The sequence below is a fragment of the Hemiscyllium ocellatum genome, chromosome 7 (assembly GCF_020745735.1).
Source record: "Hemiscyllium ocellatum isolate sHemOce1 chromosome 7, sHemOce1.pat.X.cur, whole genome shotgun sequence".
NCBI lineage: Eukaryota > Metazoa > Chordata > Chondrichthyes > Orectolobiformes > Hemiscylliidae > Hemiscyllium > Hemiscyllium ocellatum.
This window is the reverse complement of record NC_083407.1, coordinates 52455906-52477162: the sequence shown is the minus strand read 5'-3', so window position 1 is coordinate 52477162 and position 21257 is coordinate 52455906. Positions and strand designations below refer to the sequence as shown.

Here is a 21257-nt window from a genome sequence, read left to right as displayed (position 1 = left end):
GGCTATACAACATTGAATTGATAACAAATATCAAAAAGAAAATGTGTTAAAATTATACATAATTAGAACGTTTTCCTCCAATGTTCTCATCATTAATACACAATAACATAATACTTATTCATGCAATTTATTTTGAGGAATGAAAGTAGTTAGGAAGGAAATACCACTGAGTTCTAATTAGTTGAATTATTGTAGGCAAGTATTCACCAATAGGCTTCCTAATCCTGAAGTTGATTAATATGGAATGCATACTAAGTCACTGTCAGACTTGTCTTGTTCAATTTGATCTGGAGTTTCATCAATGTCTCTTGTTGGTTGTAGAAGATACCACGCAGTTGCAGATCCACCTGCTGCTGCCACTTGATCCCAGGTTGGCATACTTGCGGCAGCTTTCACCCACAAATTTTCAGGTTGATTTTCTTCATCTTCAGTAAACCATGCTGCCTAAAAACACAATCAAAACAAATTGTTAAAATGTTTTTAGTAGTTATTAATATTTTACTTCGGTGCCAAGAAATATCAAGCAGCGTTAGTGATGTAGAATCCTGAACCATTAGATCGGCTATCTGAAGAGAAAATCTAGATTGAACATAATTAAAAATCACGCAACATCAAGTTATAGACTAACAAGTTTATTTGGACTGATGATTTTATTAGGTGGCTGATGAAGGAGTAAATAAACCTGGTGTTGTGTGATTTTTAACTTTGTTCATCCGAGTCACCGGCACCTCTAACTCTAACATGAACGTGCAATTCAAGCAATTATGAGAAAGAGCTTCGAAGGCTTAATCAACTCTCTTAGACCAAAACCACCACCCTAAATGAGTTAGCATTCATCATTGATAAGAAACTGCAGCAGAAAAGTCCTCACTGCAGCCAGATTACAAGAGCTGTGACTAACTGGATATTCTGACAAGATTGACTTTCTGACTCCTCAAGACCTCTCTATCATCCACAAAGCTTAAGCCAGTATGGGGCATGCGCAGCACCAGTTAACCATAACACTTTCCAGATGGAGCAATTCATTTGACATAAGCCTGTTTCACAGGATGCAACTTTCGCCTATTGTTTGCATATTGTAGCTGTACTTTAGGATCTATTTATATTTAGAAAAGAATGGGCTTATTAGTGATAGGCAACATGGTTTCGTGTGGGGGAGATCATGTCTTACCAACTTTATAGAGTTCTTCGAGGAAGTAACCAAGTTGATAGCTGAAGGAAGGGCTGTTGATGTCATATACATGTCTTTAGTAAGGTGTTTGATAAGGTTCCCCATGGTAGACTAATGGAGAAAGTGAAGTCATATGGTGTGCAGGGTGTTCTAGCTAGGTGGATAAAGAACTGATTGAACAGCAGGAGACAGAGAGTAGTAGTTGAAGGGAGTTTCTCGAAATGGAGAAAGGTGACCAGTGGTGTTCCACAGGGGTCAGTATTGGGACCACTGTTGTTTGTAGTATACATAAATGATCTGGAAGAGGGCACTGTTGGTATGATCAGCAAGTTTGCAGATGACACAAAGATTGGTGGAGTAGCAGAAAGTATAAGGGACTGTCAGAGAATATAGATAGACTGGAGAGTTGGGCAGAAAAGATGGCTCTCAATCCAGACAAATGTGAGGTGATGCATTTAGGCAAGACTAATTCTAGAGCGAATTATACAATGAATGGAAGAGCCTTGGGAAAAGTTGATGGGCAGAGAGATCTGGGAGTGCAGGTCCATTGTACCCTGAAGGTTGCTGCACAGGTGGATAGAGTGGTCAAGAAGGCATATAGTATGCTTGTCTTCATTGGACGCGGTATTGAGTATCAGAGCTGGCAAGTCATGTTAACATTGTACAAGACTTTAATTCGACCGCAATTTGAATGCTGTGTACAGGTCTGGTCGCCACATTACCAAAAGGATGTGGACACTTTGGAGAGGGTGCAGAGAAGGTTTACGAGGATGTTGCCTGGTATGGAAGGTGCTAGCTATGAAGAAAGGTTGAGTAGGTTCAGTTTATTTTCATTAGAAAAAAGGACCTGATTGAGGTTTATAAAATTATGAAGGGAATAGACAGGGTGGATAGAGACAAGCTTTTTCCCAGGGTGAAGAATTCAATATAGAGAGGTCACGCTTTCAAGGTGAGAGGTGGAAAGTTTAAGGGGGATACACGCGGCAAATACTTCACACAGAGGGTGGTGGGTGTTTGGAATGCGTTGCTAGCAGAGGTGGTAGAGGCAGGCATGGTAGATTCATTTAAGATGCATCTGGATAAATGCATGAGTAGGTGGGGAGTAGAGAGATACAGATGCTTAGGAATTGATCGATACTTTTAGACAGGACATTTGGATCGGCTCAGGCTTAGAGGGCTGAAGGGCTTGTTCCTGGGCCATAATTTTCTTTGTTCTTTGTTTTTTTCACTGTCTAAAGGCTGCACCTTAGCAGCTCACTGAAGATTTCTTGAAAACTTGCAAAAGGTGTACCATAATGCTGATTAAGTAACGTCTACATTCTAAAATTCTTACACTGTCTTCAAACCCGTGCTTGGTCTTGTATTTGCCTATCTGTGTAATTTCATCCGCCCATCTTAAATGGGAGACTTCTTGTTTTTAAACTGTGTCCCCTAGTTCTTTACTCCCCAACAAAGGGAAACATCTTTTAGCATCCATTCTGCTAATTCCTCTCAGAACCTTACTGTTTCAATAACATCACCTCTCAGTCTTCTAAATTCTAATGGATACGAGCCTATTCTGTCCATCCTTATCTCATACAAAACTCCCCTATTCCCTGGAATCTATTGACTGAACCATCTCTGAAACCTACCTCTAGATAGTTGTGAAAATTGCTGCATTGGCTCAACCATTGTAATAGATGACTGCTGTAAAATACTTTGCAGAAATCTGGAGCTTAGTTCTCTCAGCATATCAATTTGATAGTACATTTGAGTAGAAGTGCAAAATTAACCTTGAATACTGGTTGACTTGAGACAAACAATGAAAGGATTGTCAGCAAGATCAGTAAAATACGGGAACAAGGGAGATGGGCATATCTGAATTCATAAGCTAGGAATTTGAATGGATAAATACTTTATAGCTTGTGGATGTATACAGCCTGAAATGTGTAAGGGATATAAAACTACCGAGAGGGAGAATGTTAGATTTTTGATTAATGTTTACTTTATAAGCTTAAATCTGCATTTCCTCCTTTTAATAGATTACTTATTTTTGTCAACAATCAGTCTAAATTTAGAAGGTCAATAATAGATAACACTTACTTCATTTATCTTTATCCAGTTTTCTTCTAATACATTTCCATGTGCATTGCTAAAACTTAAGGCACGTTCAAGAAGACGGCGTGCATGTCCCACTTGGCCAGCCAACATATAGCAATAAGCTTTAAGGTGAAAGAGTCGTGGGTAGAAAACTGGGCAGGTGTTACATCGTTGTTGGAATTCTCGTAGATACTGTTACCATTTGAAATAAAACATTATATATTATTGCTATTTTACATTTTAAAATCATTTGGTATTTGCCAGAATAGATCTTGCCATTATAATTAAATGCAAATTCTTCATATTCAACTTGGGGGAACAGATCACTAGATCTGTGTAATGGGTCTCTTCCTATATCTCTAAGCAAACAAATGAAAATAGTGTTATGTTACTGACATAACAAAAGTGACACACAATAACACATAGATTAAGAAAATTAAAATAAATTCATAATAGGCATATGTAATAAGTTGATTTTTGCAGACAGTGGTGAAGCAATAGCATTTGCTGCTAACCCTGAAGAAAGTAATTTACCAAGATTTGTCAGTTTCAGTGGAGCACATTTCTCATTTTGTGACATCAATCTGAATCCGATGCTATGTCATGAATAGTTTCAGATGTCCAACAGCAGCAATGCCATCAAGCAGGATAAAAAGCCAATTACATCAAAGTATTATCACACACCAGCAAATCACAAAGTAAAAAAACAGAATCATTTCACTTTTAATTTTACATTTTACACAGAGCAAAATAAAAGATTAGGACATATACGTGGGATTCAGGTCAAAACTAGAATGTCATGACCAAACTTTTCAAGAAATGTTATTTTATTTGGTCATTAGGTGTGAAAGTCACTGGGAAGTTTACTTTTGGTGAAAGGTCATAAAACTGAAACATTAACTCTGTTTAAAGTGGCCTCCAGCAGCAAGGAAGAGGCACCAAGCAGGTTAGCTGAAGCAGTCAGGTGGAACCTCTCTTGAGGAAAGGAGAGAGGGAAAGACAAAGGATTGTCTGAACAGGTGGGACCGTTCAACTTAATTCAATGCAAATGCTTTGTTTTCTTAGTTTAACCTTAATTTCTCTCATGTTTGTAAAGACCTGATGTTAGTACAATAAAAAATCCCTGTTTCATAATCTTTCAGCATCTGTGTGTTTGAAAGCCGAGTTACATTTCCAGCAGGATTCTACAGTACAGACTCCAAGACATAGTAGACAAGGTTGAATGGCTGAGATGGAACAGATGGTGGAAGAATTGAGACCAGTAATGTTCTCAAGGAGGCTAAAGTGGCTCTGGTATATCTGGAGGGTCAAACATCAGCAGAGGCAATCAAAACTTTGGTCCATATCCAGGCAAAGGCTCCTTAAGTACAGGACCTTGATGCTACAGAGGAATGGAATTATATTCCTAGTCAGATATTTCACTTGCCAAAGGGTAGAAAGATTGGGGGAAAACTGGAAGCAACCAATGATCTGGAAATTGAACACCCAATAATGGATTATGGCATTCAGTGGCCTCAGTTTAAGTGAATATATGACATTCATCATGAAGTATCTGTGGATGAAAGTCTATTGGAAAGTACGAGAAAAAGATACCAATCTTTGAAGAAGTCCACAGCGGAACTTTGAGGTACTGGCAGTTTTTTAGGGGGACAGCAGTAGCCTGTCACAACTAGAGCAGAGGTTTTATGAGTACAAACAAGCTGAAGGAGGAGACCTGGTGACCATACCCCTACAGCTGCTGAAGCTGCTTGACTGCATCCATCTCTTGGATGCCTCTTTTACATTGACCTCGTATAAGCAGCTGAATGACACCGAGCTGAAACAGTGAGGTATGGGAATGCTTCAAGAGATTTGAGGAAGTTTAATACTGATAAACCTTCATTGTTCTTCTTCAAAGCATGGCATCACATGATCCAGATCATGGGAAAAGACTTGACTGCAAAACCTGGAAAAGAAACAACTGTCAGGGAGGTGACACTTATAATGGTTGGGAATGTAGACTGAACAGGTGAGCAGAACAGATGTTTGTCAAACAAGTGTAGGTCCAGTCCTTACTGGCCTATCCCCATGGTAAGCTCATGGCCAATCCCACCAAAAGGATCCTCCAAAGAGGTGGTTGAATTGTGATAGGACTGGGCACTTCAAATGAGACTTCCGTCAATAACCACAGCTATCATTGCTTTAAACACAGAGAACCTATCCAGTGCAACATCCTTCCCTTCTCAATAGACATTCAGACCAAGAACCAGAGGAGAACAAATTTCTTTTAGGAAGAGGCTCACTTTTATGTAAATTGGTATGGCTCACTCTACGATAAGCATGAAATTTGTGAAGCGGGAGTGTTGTGCCTAATTGATACAGGAGCAGAGATACCAAGCATTACTCATCAGATTTTCCTGAGATCATTGTGCTAGGGGTATGATCTGAATGCCATCTCTTCCCCCTTCTGTGCCTCTGCTTCACAAGTGTTGAACATCTTTATCATGGTTACGTTGAGCCCTCTATATCTGTCCTCAATCACACTTTTCATAGACAGAGATTTCAGATAGGTTGAACCCAATCAATTCACCACTGAAAATGAGGAAGTTGAAAATATATGATGATGGAGTTCAACGTATGGAGAGATATCTACATGTCCTCGAAAGAGAGGAATGGTGACCAAATGAGTAACACTTTGAGGCTGGCAAAATCAGCTCAGGAGTCTTTGGCCTTCTTGCATTCAATATGTATTAACCTATATTGTGCCTTAGATGTATTCAGCTAATCGGGCTGTTATTTCACATGCCTACACCATCATTGCTGTTGAACGCTCATAGCTGCCATCTCCAACAAGTCAACATCAGGTCTTGCTAAAGTGTCACAAGTCACATGTAGCAAAGTTTCAGTATAATTTGGGAGCTGCATTCGTTCATGTGAAAGGAAAGGATAGGCTAACTGAGATATTAGGAGATAAGGCTGGATACCTAATAGAGATGACCATTTCAGTGACAAAGATGTTTGCCATTAACCTAGAGAGTCCATGGATATCCTTTGGCATACCACAGTCATGGACATGGAGGAGATATCTCTAACTCCATTTCAATGGTGTGTTTGAAGCAACATAGAAAAAAAAAGCTTGTTTCTACTCTGACCTTGTATGGGACAGTGTTTAGTAAAGGTAATGATGACATTGAATATTGTGACCTGCTGAGCCACAGGATTTTGACTAAAGGTGACTGTCCAGTGATTGTTGGATCTGAAACCATCACTGGGCGAAGTCTGGGATTACCTGCAGAAATCTTTGGAGTATGGTGTCATCCTAAAATCATCAAGTCTGTATGCTTCCCCATTGTCCTCATGAGGAAGAAAGACAGTAAGATCTAGGATCTGTGAAGAGGATGCTTACACTGAATCTTGGATTGAGGAAGCATTACAGGTTCTCAGAGATACAAAATATTTCTGAACTTGTGATGTGGCACATGGCTTTAACTAGATACCCATTGCTCAACAAGGCATTAAATAAGTTACAATCCAAATGAGACCAAGACTTGTATGAATGCTGTTTGAGCTCTGTAATACCCCAGTTCTATGAAAAATAAAACACTTAGTGACCTAAATTTCCAGTTTCTTTTTGTATATCTGATGATAAACTGAAGCTTGGCTTGGTATTTGTGGACACCCTTCAAAGACTAGACACCATCTTAGCTCACTTGTTGAAGTTTAATTTGAACATCAAATCAGAGAAGTGCGAGCTTTTTCAGATAGAGACAGAATACTTTGGGCAATTCATTACCAAGGAAGGCATTCCTGCTGACAGTGTGAAAATCTGAGCAGTACAAGAGCATCCTGACAGAGTAGGCCTAAGACAGAGATGTAATTGCATGGTTACTGGAAGAGATTTATGCAAAATTGGCCATCACACTCCATGACTTGCTGAGGAAATTAGAGAATGCTGAAGGAGTGAGTACTGCCCTCAAGGTGCACTGCATAAATTCTCCAAAGATCCTGGAACAGCACTTCTAAACCCATGACCACTTTCATCTAGAAAAACAATGGCAACAGATACAAGATAACACCACCACAATCTATTCATTCACTGTCACTTGGCCAAACTCCTGGAATTCCCTCCCTAAGGGCCTTATGAGTCAATCTACGGCATTTGACTGCAGCAGTTCAGGAAGGCAGCTCACCAGCACCTTCTCAAGTGCAACGAGAGATTAGCAATAAATGCTGGCCAGCTAGCAATGTCCACATCCCATGAGTGAGACAAAATTAAATGGAGGTGTTGTGAGACTTTAGGGATTATCACAGAGTTAGGCTCCCATCATGTGACGTCTCGCTGTCCCACTTCAAGCAGAAGCTTGGTTTCCAGATTTCCATCCCCTTTCATCTGGGAAACCAATGCCAGTTTCCTTGGCCTAGGAGTGGTGCTGTCACAGGTACAACAGGAGACTAGAATGCTTCTTTCTTAAGCCAGTCAGTCTCAAGCCAACTGAGAGGCGTGTGGAGAATTACTCCAATATGAACCCTGAACCGCTAAGTTTTGGATTTTTCACAGAAGTTCAGAGCCATTCTGATCAATGCAGAGATTGAAGTGTTTGGAAAAAAACAACTCAGTCAGCAGCTTTCAAATGTCCCCCAAACATGGAGCAACAGGGACTCTGAACTTGCTCAATTTTGATTTCAGATCCGATATGAGTCAGTCAAAAGCAATGCAAATGCAGATGCCCTTAGTTGGAAGACTGACCACAGAAGATAACCTACCCTTGTCCAGTTCTAGGAGGCTGTGCTTGATGCTATGCATATTCTCCAAATCAAAGGAAACATTCCAACCCAGATTCCCTATGCCGTTCAGACTAAGATTCAGCAGGATGTTACCAATGTGCTTTTGAATGAGATTCAAATATTTAAAAGTCAAGCCAGGTACCATTTCACTTTGCCAACTAACTCAAAGAAGTCATGGAAAGCTTCAACTAGTTGTAGAAATGTAAAGCTGAATGTTTCCATTTTTTTGGATGTGTTATTTGTGGGAAATTTTTAGAAGATTTCTTGCCGTGGTGCATGGTGATTTTTCTCAAGGAAACCTCCAATGCTGAATTCATTAACTAGGCATCTGGCTCTCTGGCACCTTTGGAGTTCAATCATGTAGCAGCAGAGATGGTAGGTCTCACCACTACCAGGATCTGCATTCAAACTGCTAATGTTGTATTTAATCTACAGCTGCACAACCCTTTAAACTCTGTAAACCAGGAAATGTCCTTCATGCTCCAACAAGATATCCCAGACAGGGAAACTGGCATTTAGCTTCAGAGAAAGGAACCTGGAGGTGCTAGCGGTCAGGGTGGTGGGCAGGAAGTCAGCTTTTCCTGTTGATCAACAAAGAATGCCATGACACTGGACAGCATGTGTCTGGTGCCATTTCACTCACCGAGAAAAATGCAGAGTGGAGCTGGAAAGAAGGCCAATAGTCTTCTGCTCAGCCAGGATAAGTGCCACCATCTTTCCTTTCATATCTCACACACCGTTGAACTCAACCACTGCACATGCTAATAGAGTACAACTGTCACTATTGTTTGTAATCAGCACTCAATGGTTCACACTCACCTCATCTTAACTTTGAACCCACCCTACCCTTTCTGTTTCTTACTCCTCTCACTACCTCTCCTGTTCTTGCACTACCACTAACAACTCTTCCATCCATTTACATCACTGTCAATTTTCCTTTTGTCTCATCATTGATAGAAAATTACAAGTTGGGAGATGGTGTGGTCAATATTTGGCTCCTCATGCCTAAAAGAAGATCCTCAATATTGTTGGAGAAGACAATGACCACCCACGAGGGGACATCAACACCTCGATGTCAAACAACCCAGGAAGCACCTTTGTGCTGTGCTGCAGCATCTTCCTGCTATCACCATTGTTCATTTATTTTCAAGATGCTTAAGCTTCTACCCTTCTTAAACAACTAATGATTTCTCTTTTCTTGAGCAGGAACCAGCAGCACTCATACAACCTCTGCCCTGAAAAGGTTAACCCCAAGATAAATTGTTCTTCTTCCACCTCAAAGAAGAAGCCACAGATCTTGCAAACAATGAAGCACCAGCAAGCGCCTATCTGCACCATTCATCAATTTAGAGACTTTCACCTTTCTGAATTCAATATCTAGATTAGATTCAGGAGTGTAATTGGCGTATCTCCACAGATGTTGAACCAGTATGGTACTGATAATATTAGTGGGCTTCTCTAATCTTCAACCTAGTTTACTGGGTAACACTGTCAAAACTTTCTTCCATTCTTAAGGTTGTACATATGCACAAACTCATTAATTACCGACACCATGGAGTCACCTTCTGCCTGGAGCCAAGCAGCTGCCTAGTGTCTTTCAGTCAACCTACTGACAGTAGCATGGCATATTCCTCCTTCAACCATCTGTGGAGATATAGGAGAAAGTGAGGACTGCAGACGCTGGAGAGTCAGAGTAAAAAAGGGTGGCACTGGAAATGCACAGCAGGCCAGGCAACATCTGTACATCCTGCACCTCAGATGCTGCCTAAGCTGCTGTGCTTTTCCACCACCACGCCATAGGTCAGAATAACAAGAAGCAAAGTTAAAAAGGCAAAACATCCATTGCTTCCGGACATGCACAGGGGGATCTTGATCCTGCTCAATGTGCCCCTTTCTTTCAAGGAAACAGGCATCCTGATGAAAGAGAATTCATACACACATATCTCATACAGGTTTCCTCTCGGGACACTCCAAAGGTGCTTAGCAGCTCTACCCTGTATGATTTCTGATCCTGTACAAATTGCAGCCATGGAGTGTTTGCCTACATTGGGGCAGGAGACTGTCAGCATGTCTCTGCCCTATGGTTAGAAACATCCCATGGGTCATTCACCCACATCTTCCAAGCCAAGAATGCCTTTTACAAAGCTGGCTCCCTCCACTCCAGTGATAGAGCCCAGGAGTGTACATAGGCATAATGGAAGGACAAAGGAAAAACAATGCTGTGAAGACATACAGGTAGCCCTTCATTATAAACAGAGTTTCATAGCTGTAAATATGGATGAACTTCCATTTTTCTGATATGTTCTAATCACTGTCATTTTAGCTGTAGGTCTTGGTTATATGGCTACTACATTGAAGGTAAGCAGCCTCTTCATATATCCCAACAAGGATCCAAGTTATTGAGGCATGCTTGTCTCTGAGAAGCAGCAGATTTCATGGATGCTTCATGTCCATGAGTCAAGATAAGACTTTGATGTGAAGGTCATAAAGGCCAATGGAAATGCATTCATGTTCCACACTTGAGGTCACCTTATGTGTATGACAATGTGATTGTTCTTGTTTGCATAATTCGTTCGAAGCAAAGGATCACTTTAACTGTGTGATAAAGGAGTACAGACTTAGGCCAGCATGCCCGAACACTGCTCCTCAGGTACTTCCAAGCTCAGCATCAAGATACAAACAGGTGGCTCAGTGGTTAGTACTGCTGCCTCACGGAGCTGGGGACCCGGGTTTGATTCCAGCCTTAGGCAACTGTCAGTGTGGAGTCTTCACATTCTCCCTGTGCCTGCATGGGTTTCCTCCCACAATCCAAAGATGTGCAGGTTAGGTAAATTGGCCATAGTGTCCATGCGTGAGTTAGGTGTATTAGTTGGGGTAGATGCAGAGTAATAGGGTAGGGGAATGGGTCTGGGTGGGTTATTGTTCAGAGAGTCAGTGTGGATTTGTTGGGCTAAATGGCCAATTCCACACTGTAGGGATTCTATGATAAATACACCCACCCTTGCAGAACAAAGCAAAAGGAAACTTGCTTTGCCCACTGTGAATGTGTTTGCAGCCATATTTCTTCCTTGTTGAGCTTCCAAGTCAGGCTCTTATGAGTGAATAAAGTAAAATTCACCCCAGTCCAACTTTCCTGTACACATATTCATCTTTTCTTTTTAATAGTCAATATCCCCAATATTTCCATTTAACTATTGGCTTACTAAATTATCATGTTCCCTATCACTATCTACTATCCTCCCATTGAAACCCGGGCTATGGTGACTTGTTAAAATACCCAATGTACTGTGTGTTTTTGTATGCTATTCAGATCTCACTTTTGCATCTGCAGTTGTCCTCCCTTAATTATCTTTATCCCCTCAGCATTACAGCCTGACTATAACAAGAACCTAACTGAGCATGGCCAAATCCCCGGACTGAGATTGGACAATGTCCTTGACTGAGTGTTGCGACATCCTAACTGAGGGGACATTCCCTTTCCCTCTGAGCCAGGCTCCCTTTGCGTTTCAGAGATGGCCATCTTGTGGAAGGGCATGATGCGTGTATGCTAATGCAAGCTGCTGACACATGTCATAGGTATGACTTTGACAGAGCACAATGCCATATAGCACCATTCATCCTTCAATTGTTTAGAGCTGGCATCTATGACAAGTTGCCTGTCTTTCTGTCCGCACTAGAAAGCATGTCAAGTCAGTGATGCTGTGAGCCTGTAATTTCACGTTGAAATGGAAGTGTACTAAATGTCATGGCAAGCCTGTGAGACTGTGACTGTCCAAGTGAGTGAAAGAGAGTGCATTTTAAGACAGCAAGCCAAGCGCTTCATAATGCATCAACACGGTGCATTTGATGGGTGTGTGTCTCTGCATGCAAAGTAATCTGGCAGGAGCATTTCAATATCAGGTGTCAATGAAGTAGTGCAGTGCTGAAATACTGAAGTGTATAGTGAATTCATCCAGTATTGGCCATAATGCTGTTGTGGTGTTGTGTTTTGCTTATGCTGAATTCCCCGGATGAGCATGCAATGAGATTTGATGAATGGACCTGAAGATAGAGGTTCAGAGAGGAAGTAGTGAGCAGTATTCACCAGGTAATCACTCTGACTTTCAAGTCAGGAACTGATGCTGCCTAGTTTATCATCAATGCATGGGAGAATAATAAACTCTTCATGATTATGCGAGGTTAGTTAACAATGAGGCAAATGCATAGAAATAAGGTTATTGCCATTTAGTAGTGAGATTTAAAACTTACCATTTAACTCTCAGGTGGGAAATTAGACTTTATTTTCTTGATGTTGAGAAGCACTTGCCATATTTTCTCCGTTATTTTGCCATTGTCCATGCTGCTGAAAGAAAATTCTACCCATAGAGCCTGAGCTTCTTGTGGCACTGGGACACAGTTATGTCAGAACAATTAATCCACTGATAGCAGACTCAGTATTGGGGGTTCCCTTCCTTCTGGATAAATCTGTGTCCATACCATCCCATCCTATCCTATCCCATCCCATCCCATAGGTGCAAGTAACTAGCTGCTGATGTTGCTGTCGGTATTGCTCATGTTCTGCAGGAGTAGTTGGCAGTGGTGTGTTTTCTGGTATTGCCCTTTACCAGAAGTGAAATGTAGAGCTCCAGAAGGTCTCTGAATGAAGAATCATGTCCTGGTAAAGTCACAATAGTTTCAGAGGACCACAGTGTTGCTCTCTCTAAAGAGAGAGAGAGAGAGAGAGAATACGTGATGTTTTAAACTGGGGGTCACCATGCCTCAGGCAAGGGGCAAAGTTGAGAAAGTAGGACCTTCATGGTAGCATCAGCCAGTATGGGAACTGAACATCGCTCTTGATGACACTCTTATCGGCAAACTAGCCATCCAGCCATCTGAGGTGACCTAATCCCAACTGCATGTTATACACCCTCATCAATAACTGTGATAGACTGTTAAAATAGCATGGATTCCCAATGCCATTGAAAAAAAAGGAATCAAATATGAAATAGGCTTTTTAATTGGCTCAATTTATTTCTCTCTCGATCCAAAAGGGTTCCCTGCTTGCTTGAAATCTCCTGGTGAGAACACCAGAAAGAACAGGATGATATTAAGATCTTGTCCCGTGTTAGTTTAATTCCTCGCGTACACCAAAACCCATCTCCACTTGGATGGGAAATTTCCATCCTTAAGCAGCATGCAAATCTTAAACATGTAAAACACAATTAACCTGTAATTTATGTGAGGAAATGGGGTCTCAAAATATATTTTAACAGCATGATTCTTTTGAGAGATTAAAACATAACCTTTGACAATTAATTGAGAACCTAAATATGATATGAGAGAAACAAACCTCTTTTGTCTGTTGGTAGACTTCCATTACGGTGTCCTGACTTTCCCACAACGCCTTTCTAAACACTAAAATCTGACACTCCAAAAATTTGGAATAGCCATACATTGAGAACAGTGAAGCGTTTGAGTAGGCTACCAGTCGCTTTGCCATTTTAAATGCTAGACGCGCTTTGCTCCATTCTGATAATCTGGAATACCTGTTTTGACCAAGTCAAAGTATCAGCAATATATCATATATCAGTAACATATCACAGCTAAAGAAAAAGTAGTATTTTCTATGCAGTCATTTAAATGAACTGCACTTTAAATATCTGATAAATAAATATTTGTTATATCACATTTCGCAATATGATATTGTTATAATGCTTCCCAGTCATTTGAGTAATTAAGGAATGTGATTCCACACAATTACAACTATACAAACATGAAACAAATAAGGATGGTTAGAAAATTACCACCTTGTTCAACCAGCAGTCCCAACACCCCACCTGACTGATGTGAGATAAAGTTTGCACTGTTTCAGGAAAAGAGTAATGGAAGATTTCTCAGTCCACCTTCGGCAATGTAGAGTCATTGAGATTTTACAGCACTATAAAATGCCCCTTGTCCCATCATGACCATGTCAGTCATTGAGAAGCTACCTATTCTAATCTAATTTTCTAGCACTTGGCCTGTAGCTTTGTGTGCTTTAGTATTTCAAGTGCTCATCTCAATACTTTCAAAATGTCTTGAGAGTTGCTGCTGCCCATTACCACTCTCTTTTAAGCAGAGAGTTCCAGATGTTCTGAGTGAAAAGGAATTTTCTCAACTTCCCTCCAAACCTCCTTCAAACTGTGCCCCCTCATTATTGATCCCTCTACTAAGAGGATAAGTTTCTCCCGATCAACCTTACCTAAATCCTTCTTGATTTTATACACTTGCATTAAATTTCCTCTCAGCCTTCCCTGCTCTAAATAAAATAATCCAGCCTATTTAGTCTCTCTTCATAGCTGAATTGCTCCAATCCAGGCACATCCTTGTGAATTTCCTTTACATGCTCTATAATCCAGTTACATTCATCCTATAGTATGATGACCAGACTACACCCAGTACTCCAAGTGTGGCCTAACAAAAGTTATGTACAGCTCCATCATAATCTCCTTGCTCTTATCTTCAATGTCTTGACTAATAAAGGCAGGTATCCCATATGTCATCTTAACCACCTTCTCTACATGCCCTGCTACCTTCAAGGATTTATAGACAGGCACACAAAGGTCCCTCTGTTCCTTTGTACCTCCACGTGTGTTACCATTTAGAATGAACTCCTTTGTCTTGTTAGTTTTCCCAAAATGCATCACTTCAGTTTTTGAGGATTAAGCTCCATTTACTACTGTTATCTCATCTGACCATCCCAAGTATATTTCTCATAGTCCAAAGATTTCCTCGTCACAATTTACCAGACTACTTATTTTCGTGCCATCTGCAAACTTGTTGATCATACATAGAAACACAGAATATAAAAGCATTGGAAGCCCATTTAGCTCTTTGATCATAGTCCACCATTCAATATGATCATGGCTGATCATCTAACTTAGCACCCTGTTCCTATTTTCTCCCCAGACTCTGATTCCTCTCACATGAATAACTATTTCTAACTCCTTCTTGAAAACATACAATGTTTTGGTCTCAACTGCTCTCTATGGTAGAGAATTCTAAAGACTTATCATTCTCTGGATGAAGAGGTTTTCCTCATCTCAATTTTTAGTTGCCTAACCATATCCTTACAAAGTGACCCTCCTACATTCATGTCTAAATCATTAATGCATGCTGCAAACAGCAAGAGATGCAGCAACGTTTTATGCTACTGATCACAAGCTTCCAGTCACAAAAAACATCCATGAACCATTAATCTAGTCCAAGAGATCAAATACTCACTGGCTTCCATTATGGTTACCTACTCCTCTATGAGATGATTTTTATTTCAGGCAGAAATAGACCAGCCTTTTGAAGGAATACAATGAATCAATATTCATCACATTAGCTAGCAATCTGTTCCACAGCACTATACTCTGAGAAATAAAGAATTATACAATCTCCAAACCAGCTATACCCTTGGAAACTGTTTAGATATGACTCCTAGATCTCTCTAACCTCATCTGAATTATATCATATATACTTAACATTACCTCATCATTTTACAAACCTGATCATATTTTCTGTTGCTCTGTGAATGTATTTGGTAACTAAGGTGTTCAGACCTAAGACCTCTTGTGACTCTGGTATAAATCTACACATTCTGTGTCGCTTGCGAATTGTGTCCTGCAAACCTAAATTTATTATTATATATCCCATTTAGTGGAAGTTCCAATACTAACACCAGGAACATCACTTCTTACCCTCTGCATAGCAACTGTTGACAAGTATACTCTGTGTTTCCTGTCACTTGGACAATTTCATATCTATGCTGCTACAGTAGTTTTTCTTCCATGGCCTTCCATCTTTATAGCTTGTTTGTTATATTTTTGAATCACTGCTGTCCATGTGCTGAGGTAGACCTTCAGTGCTTTTCCAGAGGGAAATCCAGGATTTTGATTCAATGACATTGAACGTACATCCAAGGCAGGATGGTGAATGGCTTGGATGAAACTTGTAGGCTCTCATGTACCTGTTGTTTTTGTCTTCCTTGCAATCCTGGGTTTGGAGGGTGCAGTCTTTGGTGAATCTCTACAGTGTACCATGTAGACAATATACATTGCTGCTACTGAGTACTGGTGGTAGACTGACTGAATATTTGTGCCAAATATGCGGGCTGCTTTGTCCTGATGGTGTCAAGCTTCCTGATTGTTGTTGAAGCTGCATTCATCCAGTCAAATGGAGAGCATTACATCCCACAATCCTGATTTGTACCTTGTAGATGGGCTGCAGACTTTGCGGAGTTAGATGGTGAGTTACTCGCTGCCACATTGCTAACTTCTGACTTGCTATTATAGCCACTGTACATGTATGGCTAGTCCAGTTCAGTTTCTGGTCAATGGCAACTCCTAGAAGGTGTAAAGTGAATGCTAAGGTGCAGTGATTAGCTTGTCTGTTATTGCCGATGGTTATTACCTAGTATTTGTGTGATGTAAATGTTACTTGCCACATTTCAGCCAAGCCTGGATATTGTCCAGATCTTATTGTATTTGGACATGGAATGCTTCAGTATCTAAAGGCTTGTGAATGGTGCTGAACATTGTAACCATCAACTAACATTCTAACTTATAAACTTGTGATAGACAGAAGGTCATTGATAAAGCAGTTGAAGATGGTTGAGTCTAGGACACTACTCTGAGGAACTCCTGGAGAGATGTCCTGGAGCTGAGATGACTGACCTTCAACAACCATGACTACCTTCCTTTGTGCCAGGTATGATTCCAACCAGCAGGAAGTATCAGACAACAGATGTGGCCTTTCATTAAAGGATTGGAAAATTATGGCCAGTGACTGTTCCATTCTAAATCTTTCATCTCTTAGGATCCTTTGATGCATCCAGCAAAGTTCCAGTGATTTATCAATCTGAAGTGCAACTAGCCTTTCTAAGATCAATATTTTATCATTTGTAGCGAATCTAGCATCTCTTTTACTGTGACACTGACATCATCTTATCTTTTGCAAAGGGTGATGTAAAATACTTATTCAATTCCTGAGCCATGGCCATCCTCTGCCATTTATAATGTATCTATTTTACTGCTTCACTTTGTTCTTTATCCTTCTTGCTGTTGTTAATTCACAAATTCTAAAAACAAACTTCACATCTCCTTACATTAAACTCCCTTGCCGCTTTCTCATCCAATCAATTAGCATATCTATTTACATTTGCAGATTTTCCACATCCTACTGATAGCTTAGTTTCCCATTAGTTTTTTTTTTATCACCAGCAATCCTGGATACATGTTTCATCATTTCATCTTAATCATGTAAATATGTGATAAACAGCTGACAGCCAAGCATTGATCATAATTCACAAATCAAAAGCCTAACAACCTGATAATGACCCATTTATTCCTAAGCCTGGTGAAACATGAGCCAACCTATTTCCTGAGCCCATTGCCTTTGCTGATAGCTCCCATATGTTCCATTTCCTGGAGGTGTGGGCAAGTGGACTTCAGATTTTCCAACTCCTTATGCAATGGAATGCGGGAACTGCGATAGGCCGGTTAGAAAGCCTACACCTGCTTGTTCAAACTTCAGATCAGCTTTGATCTTATATTTCACAAACATAGAACCACCTGTGAACTAATCTAAGCCCATCACCCGACGCTATCCCATCATCATTCATGTGCTTATCCAAGGACTGTTTAAATGCCCCTAAAGTGGTTGAGTTAACTACATTGGTAGGCAGGGCATTCCACACCCTTACCTATCTCTGAGTAAAGAACCTGCCTCTGACATTTGTCTTAAATCTATCACCTCTCAATTTGCAGCTATTCCCCCTCGTACAAGCAGATTTCATCATCCTAGGAAAAAAGACTCTCACTGTCCACCCTATCTAATCCTCTGATCATCTTGTATGTCTCTATTAAATCCTTTCTCAGCCACCTTCCCTCCAATGAGAACAGACCCAATTCCATCAGCCTTTCCTCATAAGACCTTCGTTCTATACCAGGCAACATCCTGGTAAATCTCCTCTGCACCTTTTACAATGCTTCCAATCCTTCCTGTAATGGGGTGACCAGAACTGCACACAATACTCTAAATGAGGCCGCACTAGTGTTTTGTACAGTTGCAGCATTATCACGGCTCCTCCAATGAAACCGAACACACCGTATACCTTCTTAATAGCACTATTAAGCTGGGTGGCAACTTTCAGGGATCTATGTACATGCACACCAAGATCCCTCTGCACATCCACACTACCAAAAATCTTTCCATTGACCCAGTATTCTGCCTTCCTGTTATTCTTCCCAAAGTGAATCACCTCACATTTGTCTGCATTGAACTCCATTTTCCACCTCTCAGCCCAATTCTGCAGTTTATCCAAGTCTCTCTGCAACCTGCAACATTCATTCACACTGCCCACTGCTCAACTGACTTCAGTATCATCTGCAAACTTACTAACCCATCCAGCTATGCCTGAGTCCAAGTCATTTATAAAAATGACAAACAGAAATGGTCTCAAAACAGATCCTTGTGGCACACCACTAGTAACTGGACTCCATGCTGAATATTTTCCATCAACCATCACTCGTTGCCTTCTTACAGAAAGGCAGTTTCTAATCCAAATTGCTAAATCACCCTCAATCCATGCCTTCGCATTTTCTCCAATAGTCTACCATGTGAAATCTTATCAAAGGCTTTATTGAAGTCCATGTACACCACGTCATGTGCCCTTCCCTTATCCACATGCTTGGTCACCTTCTCAAAAAACTCAATGGGTTTTGTGAGATACGACCTGCTCTTGACAAATCCATGTTGACTATTTCCAATCAAATTGTTGCTTGCTAGATGATTATAAATCTTGTCTCTTATCATCCTTTCCAAAACTTTTCGTATAACAGACGTAAGGCTCACTGGTCAATAATTATCTGGGTCATCTCCACTGCCCTTCTTGAACAAGGGCACAACATTTGTAATCCTCCAGTCCTCTAGTACTAAACGTAGACAATGGTGATTCAAAGATCAAAGCCAAAGGCTTTGCCATCTCCTTCCTAGCTTCCCAGAGAAATCTTGGAAAACTCCCATGTAGCACAGGGGACTTAGCTACTTTCACACCTTTTAGAATTGATAACACCTCCTCCTTACTAACCTTTCAAATCTAATAGCCCGTATCTCAGTTTTTTCCTTACAATATTCTCCTTTTCCTGAGTGAAAACAGATGAGAAATATTCATTTAGCTCCTCCAATCTCCACAGGGTCCACACACAACTTTCCACTTCTATCTTTGACTGGCTCTATTCCTAGGTAAAAACAATGACTGCAGATGCTGGAAACCAGATTTTGGATTAGTAGTGCTGGAAGAGCACAGCAGTTCAGGCAGCATCAGAGGAGCAGCAAAATCGACGTTTCGGGCAAAAGCCCTTCATCAGGAATAAAGGCAGAGAGCCTGAAGTGTGGAGAGATAAGCTAGAGGAGGGTGGGAGTGGGGAGAAAGTAGCATGGAGTACAATAGGTGAGTGGGGGAGGGGATGAAGGTGATAGGTCAGGGAGGAGTGTGGAGTGGATAGGTGGAAAAGAAGATAGGCAGGTAGGACAAGTCATGGGGACAGTGCTGAGCTGGAAGTTTGGAACTAGGGTGAGGTGGGGGAAGGGGAAATGAGGAAACTGTTGAAGGCCATATTGATGCCCTGGGTTGAAGTGTTCCGAGGCAGAAGATGAGGCATTCTTCCTCTAGGCGTCTGGTGGTGAGGGAGCGGTGGTGAAGGAGGCCCAGGACCTCCATGTCCTCAGCAGAGTGGGAGGGGGAGTTGAAATGTTGGGCCACAGGGCGGTGTGGTTGAAGGCCCAACATTTCAACTCCCCCTCCCACTCTGCCGAGGACATGGAGGTCCTGGGCCTCCTTCAATGTCGCTCCCTCAACACCAGACGCCTGGAGGAAGAACACCTCATCTTCCGCCTCGGAACACTTCAACCCTAGGGCATCAATGTGGACTTCAACAGTTTCATCATTTACCCTTCCCCCACCTCACCCTAATTCCAAACTTCCAGTTCAGCACTGTCCTCATGATTTGTCCTACCTGCGTATCTTCTTTTCCACCTATCCACTCCACCCTCCTCCCTGACCTATCACCTTCATCCCCTTCCCCACTCACCTATAGTACTCCATGCTACTTTCTCCCCACCCCCACCCTCCTCTAGCTTATCTCTCCAGGCTTCAGGCTCTCTGCCTTTATTTCTGATGAAGGGCTTTTGCCTGAAACGTCGATTTTGCTGCTCCTCGGATGCTGCCTGAACTGCTGTGCTCTTCTAGCACCATTAATCTAAAATCTGGCCCTATTCCTACCCTAGTCATCCTTTTCTTCCTCACATTTCTATAGAAGGCTTTAGGATTCTCATTTATTCTATCTGCTAAAGACTGCTCATGCCCCTCCTTGCTCTTCTTAACTCTCTCTTTAAATCCTCCCTAGCTACTCTGTAACTCTCCATCGCTTCATCTGAACCATCTCACCTCAACATCACATAAGCCTCCTTCTTCTGCTTAACAAGAGATGCAATTTCTCTAGTAAACCACAGTTCCCTTACCTTATCACTTCCTCCCTGCCTGACAGGGACATACAAGACATGCAATATCTGTTCCTTAAACCAGCTCCACATTTTGATTGTCCCCATCTCCTGCATTTTGCTGCCCCATTCTAAGCACCCTAAGCCTTGCCTCTTCATATTATAATTGCCCTTCCCCCATCCATAACTCTTGCCCTGTGACACGTACCTACCCCTTTCCATCGCTAAACTAAACGTAACTGAATTATGGTCACTCTCGCCAAAGTGCTCACCTATCACGAAATCAAACACCTGGCCTGGTTCATTACCAAGCACCAGGTCTAGTATGGCCCTCCCCTCTTGTCGGCCCTTTGACATACTGTGTCAGGAAAGCCTCCTGCATACATTGGACAAAAACTGATCCATCTGACGTACTAGAGTTGTAGCATTTCCAGTCAATGTTGGGGGAAATTAAAGTCCCCCATAATGACTACCCTATTCCTTTCATTCCTTCCCAGAATCGATTTGGCAATCCTCCCCTCCACATTCCTGGAACTTTGTGGAGGCCTATAAAAAACTTCCAGCAGTGTGACCTCTCCTCTCCTGTTTCTAACCTCAGCCCATACCACCTCAGCAGACGGGTCCTCGTCAAAAGTTCTTTCAGCCACCGTTATACCATCCTTGACCAACAAAGCCATGCCTCCCCCTCTTTTACCATCTTCCCTGAAATTAATGAAAGATCTAAACCCTGGGACCTGTA

At 41.4% G+C, this 21257-nt stretch overlaps 1 protein-coding gene across 1 annotated transcript in view; it reads right to left on the bottom strand.

Moving 5' to 3' along the window:
- Positions 1-234: 234 nt before the first annotated feature.
- LOC132817350 (adenylate cyclase type 10-like) overlaps positions 235-21257 on the bottom strand; it is a 187519-nt gene continuing 166496 nt past the window's right edge. Inside the window, exons 31-33 of the mRNA XM_060827758.1 lie at positions 13344-13539; positions 3254-3442; positions 235-444 (exon numbers count right to left, since the gene is read on the bottom strand). Of these exons, the coding sequence (XP_060683741.1) occupies positions 235-444; positions 3254-3442; positions 13344-13539 (595 nt within the window). The remainder of the gene's footprint in view (positions 445-3253; positions 3443-13343; positions 13540-21257) is intronic.